The 4791-nt window shown below is 39.1% G+C and overlaps 2 protein-coding genes across 2 annotated transcripts; one reads left to right on the top strand and one right to left on the bottom strand.

Moving 5' to 3' along the window:
• Positions 1-1640: 1640 nt before the first annotated feature.
• Positions 1641-2686, top strand: LOC106658356 (28S ribosomal protein S2, mitochondrial). The gene is made up of 3 exons (XM_014380262.1): positions 1641-1732; positions 1811-1909; positions 1987-2686. Exons 1-3 carry the CDS (start codon positions 1696-1698, stop codon positions 2637-2639), a joined length of 789 nt encoding a protein of 262 aa, XP_014235748.1. The 5' UTR covers positions 1641-1695; the 3' UTR covers positions 2640-2686.
• A 23-nt stretch (positions 2687-2709) lies between these two features.
• LOC106658355 (dehydrogenase/reductase SDR family member 7) lies at positions 2710-4769 on the bottom strand. The gene is made up of 7 exons (XM_014380261.2): positions 4152-4769; positions 3895-4047; positions 3711-3817; positions 3382-3621; positions 3195-3314; positions 2958-3124; positions 2710-2886 (listed from the first exon to the last, which is right to left on the bottom strand). The coding sequence occupies exons 1-7, from the start codon at positions 4273-4275 to the stop codon at positions 2811-2813; spliced, it is 987 nt and encodes a 328-aa protein (XP_014235747.1). The 5' UTR covers positions 4276-4769; the 3' UTR covers positions 2710-2810.
• Between the last annotated feature and the right edge of the window lie 22 nt (positions 4770-4791).

The raw sequence follows: 4791 nt of genomic DNA, 5'->3' as shown, positions 1-4791 counted from the left end.
ACTGCTGCTGTTGCTGTTGCTGCTGCTGTTCACCGCCGCCGCCAACGCCTATATGTTATAGACACACACGCGCGCACGCAGCCGAGCGAGCGAGAGAGAAAGAGAGAGAGCGAGTGAGAGAGGTATTGGGCTAAAACGCGACGCCCCTTAGCAGCAGGCAAGAGAGTGGCGGTGCGCCAGTGTCTGGACGACGACGACGACGTCGACGACGACGATGCAAACGTCGAGAGTAGCAGCTTGTAGACACATGCCTGGCCCTGCTGCTGCTGCTGCTGCAGAATATATGTTGGTGTATGTACATCCGACTTGCGCCAGGGGTTCTCAAACGACGATTTCGGAGCTTTGGCTTGTCGTCGGCGAGAGTGCGCTACGTCGCGGCGCGCGCGCGCGACTCCGAAATCGCTGCTGCAGAATTCCGCAAAAACTCGCGCTCGAGCGGACTCTGAAATAAATCAAGATTATCGGCGAATTTCAGCGATTAAGACATGAGACTCACCTGCTTGCTTCTAAATTATTCCTCGTCAATTTCCCTCTCAGAGTAGAGTTATCTTGTTCGGGCGATCGACCAACTGCTCCGTTTTTGCAAAAGCCAACTGCAATGGAGCCGCCGATACTCGTCGCTGCAGTCCCTTCTAGATTTGCGACAAAGGGCCATTTTCTTTTGATTAGTCGATTCAGAGGGACGTTATCCTCGAGAAGTCCTGTTTCTGGGCAAAATTGATCAAATTTACAATCATGTATTATGTTAATAAATATTTCAATATATAAAAAATGTTATTCGAGTACAAATAAAACTCAATGGGTATATTTTTTTTTATCATCGGATGGTTTTACCGTTTCAAAACGAGTTGAATTGTTCACCCAAAATATTTACAAGGATTTACTAAACAATCGTTCTTATCGTTTGATCTATAGCGGTGGAGGTGAGTCAGGTTCGGAGCCTCGAGCATCATATCATAGTTTTCAAAACTTGCGACTACTTAGTACACTTACTAATCAAAAAATAAAAACTGTTCTTTTGCTAATAATGATTATAAAATATACCTTGAGGTTATTCGATTTTTTTATCAAAACAATTGAGTCTTCGCACTATCCTAGTTGTTCCGTTCGAAGATGACTGTTTAGAAACAAAAAACGGTTAGTATTGGACAACGGGTTCGGCTACTCATTGTTACACTCAATGAGTCGATTTCTATTTTGGTTTATTCCAAGCCTTTTTTCCACCTGTCTCTGATCATATTTTTGGAGTCTTGAACGAATATAACATTTATTAGATGTTGGATGCATACCTTGAAAAAAAAAACGTTTTGAAAAACTCACCAAGCCGCTATAGAACTTTGTTTCGCAAAAAACAAAAAGTTAACGGTTATCTATTAAGTCTCCATAAAAAAAGCATTTCAGTAAAATCTTATCTCGAACACTTGAATAAAAACAGATCCACAAAGCGAAGATTGTAATAATTTAGAATCACAATTCTCTCCAAGTATTAATTAGGGCCAACTTACTTTTGCTATTCGAACTTCTCCGAACGTTTTGCGCGTGAAAACGTTGTAACCATAAGATGATAATCTCTCCTACGGGTCGCGAGAGGGCGCCCGTCATCAGACCCGTTCGCCGGGAGACGAGCAGAATACTTCTGAAAAATATTGATGGTTTGTCGAGTGCATAGTCAAAGTCCATACATGCAGCAACATCATGGCCACAACAGTGTCGTCGATATTTAGAAACAAAGGTAATTAAATCACCATTGAATACGTTGTCAGTGAATTTTTTTTACACAAAACAAATCGTAACTCTTACTTTTATCTAGTGTCGGAGAGCACGAGACTTATGAGATGTCTGGCGAGAAATTCAATGCAAATCTGTAGGTTATCGGCGCAAGCACAACAACCCGCTATCAAAGAGCCTGGTGTGTACACTTTTTTTATGCGAAATGTTAATATTTTTCGAATGCATCGTTGATCATCGATGATATTTGTCTTTTAGTTGATGCAGAATGTGAACGAGTGAGGATCAATCCTCTGAAGCATCCAGATTACTTCAACGTTCGGAAATTGTTTACACTTCAGGATCTGTTCGATGCAAGAGTACATTTTGGTCACAAAGAAGGTACCTTGAATAATAAAATGATACCTTTTTTGTATGGATCTAGACTTGGCCATTTGATATTCGATCTTGATCAGACGGTTGAATTATTAAGGCAGGCATTAAATTTCACTGCGCATATAGCTTATAATGATGGAATCATTTTAATGATTGCGAGAAAACCACAATATGCACATTTAGTTGAAAAGACTGCTAAAGAATGTAAAGAATTTGCTCACACGAGAAATTGGAAAAAGGGTATATTTACCAATTCCACCAAAGAATTTAGTGCAACCACTAGATTGCCAGATCTCTGTATATTTTTCAACACCCTGAATGATGTGATGCAAGAACATCAAGGCGTCCGTGATGCAGCCAAAATGAATATTCCTTCGGTAGGAATCGTAGATAGCAATTGTGATCCAAATCTTATTACTTATCCAGTGCCTGGGAACGATGATTCACCTTGCTCTGTTGAACTTTATTGTAAATTATTTAAACAAGCCATTTTGTTAGGCAAAGAAGCAAGAGCTAGAGATAATTTGCAAACATAATATTTTATTGTACAAAACAGAACAAAATTATAAATATATTTGTAGATAGTATGTATATACAATATCTTTTTTTTTCACCTTGTATACATTATCACAACTCATTTATGGCTAACAAACTCACAGATACGTAACAAATAGTGTAAATACAAAGTTTGTGATTTAATTTTAAATTTAAGGTTGGACATTCACAGTTACTTTGGCATCTCTTATTCGTTGAATGAAAGCATTTCCTATGTAGGGCATAAACCTAGAGAAAAAAAACAATGCATTTAAAATTTTTGTTTCCAAAGAATAATGCATAACTTACAAATAACTTACAAATTTGTTAAATTTGGATAATATTTCACTGCATAAGTTAATTGGATACTGTTAGAATGGCCTATCCATACTTCTTCTAGTTGATTGGCTATTGCTGATCCAAATAATTTTGCACAGCGAGCTGCTGATACTTTATTTGATGCTACTTCAGTTTGTTGACCATATTTCTAATTTTTGGAACAAATGTTTTTAGCAATAGAAAAAATAAAATGGATAATTTTTTTTAAATCAACTTACTTCTCCAGCATTTTCTGTGAAACTCTCAGCTAAGAAATCAGTTTGTATAGGTCCTGGACAAACAAGAGTGATTGCAATATTTTGATTGATTTTTTCCATTCTCAAAGATTCAAAGTATCCCTGTAATTTTTATAAATAAATCAGTTTAAAAAATTATTCAGATAATTTGAGGAAACTATGTGCTTACATGAATAGCGTGTTTTGATCCAGTGTAAGACCCTGAAAATGGGGCTCCTAATATCCCTGCCAAACTGGATGTCACAGCAATATGACCTCTACCTTGACGATGAAAGTATTTAACAGCTAATCTACTCAGTGAAACAACAGAAAAAGTATTCAGGTCAAACACTTCTCTATCAACAGCAATATCTATATCTTCCCACACTGCTCGTTGACTTCTGCCAGCATTGTTGACTAGAATGTCCAACTAAAAATTTACAAAATAATTTTAATTTTGTTCAGTTGATTTTACTCAAGGATAGAAAAGAGAGATTTTAAATTATACTTTTAACTTACTCTTCCAAAAGTTGTAAGTACATCATTAAATATTCTTTCATGAGATTCCATCACTCTGACATCAAAAATCAAAACTTGAACATCATGGTCTTGTAGCTTGGGATTGGCTTTGGAAAACAAGATTAAAATTGATGAAAGTTAATTGGCAAACTGGATAAGAAAAAAGAGCACCGAAAACACACACCTGTTAAGCAATTACTCTTGACCTTTTGCAATTCGGCCTCCCTCCTGGCCGAGAGTATGAGCTTGCATCCAGCTTTGGCTAAAACATAGGCCAAATGTTCGCCGATGCCACTGGAAGCGCCCGTGATCCAAACGACTTGACCGCACAGAGTATCTACATATACGTGACGTATAGATCGAGCAGATGTTATTATGATTCGACGAGACGTTAATTAATGAGAGCGAATAAAATTCTCATGGCGCACAAAGAACACTCACCTGGTGACTTTCCAAATTTGTCGTAAAAAAAGAGCTTCAAATCGCAATCGGTGAAGCGCGGAAAAATCAAGTAAAACAGATAGTACAGCAGGAGACATAATCCTATGAGCGGCAGTATAATCATCGCGCACGTGTGTAGAGCAGCTACTGGTTAAATGCTGTACAATGGACTACCGTATGATATTAAACGAGGCGTGCAGCGTCTCGCCGAGTAAATATAAACACTGTGGCGCGCACTGCTTTTAATATGAAAAAGGAGTCCTGTCCTGCGCTCGGAGCAGCAGTGTACAGCCAGCCACAGCGCCAACGACGCACAACCACGACACGCGGGGGGTGCAATGACTGATATACGTATACGTACGTCAATAGCACTTAAGCCAAAGAGTAAACATCGACGATTTATCGGAAAGGGATTAAATTTCGCGTCATTTAAAAAAATATATACGTGTCAAAAGTCGAGCGCACTGATGGTCAATCGGCGATTGTATATCAAAGCGGAGCAGCAGCTACTCGCAGCACATACATACGAGTTGCAGCAGCGGCACACGGTAAACAGTTATTATAACGCGAACGCGCGAGCGAGAGAGTCGAGCTCGGCGCTCGGCGGAGCCACGGCAGCTTGTTGCGCCTTGGACGAGGC

This window comes from Trichogramma pretiosum, unplaced genomic scaffold (genome assembly GCF_000599845.2).
Source record: "Trichogramma pretiosum strain Unisexual culture from Peru unplaced genomic scaffold, Tpre_2.0 scaffold111, whole genome shotgun sequence".
Taxonomy (NCBI): domain Eukaryota; kingdom Metazoa; phylum Arthropoda; class Insecta; order Hymenoptera; family Trichogrammatidae; genus Trichogramma; species Trichogramma pretiosum.
The sequence above is the reverse complement of the archived record's forward strand: the minus strand, read 5'-3'. Positions and strand labels throughout refer to the sequence as shown.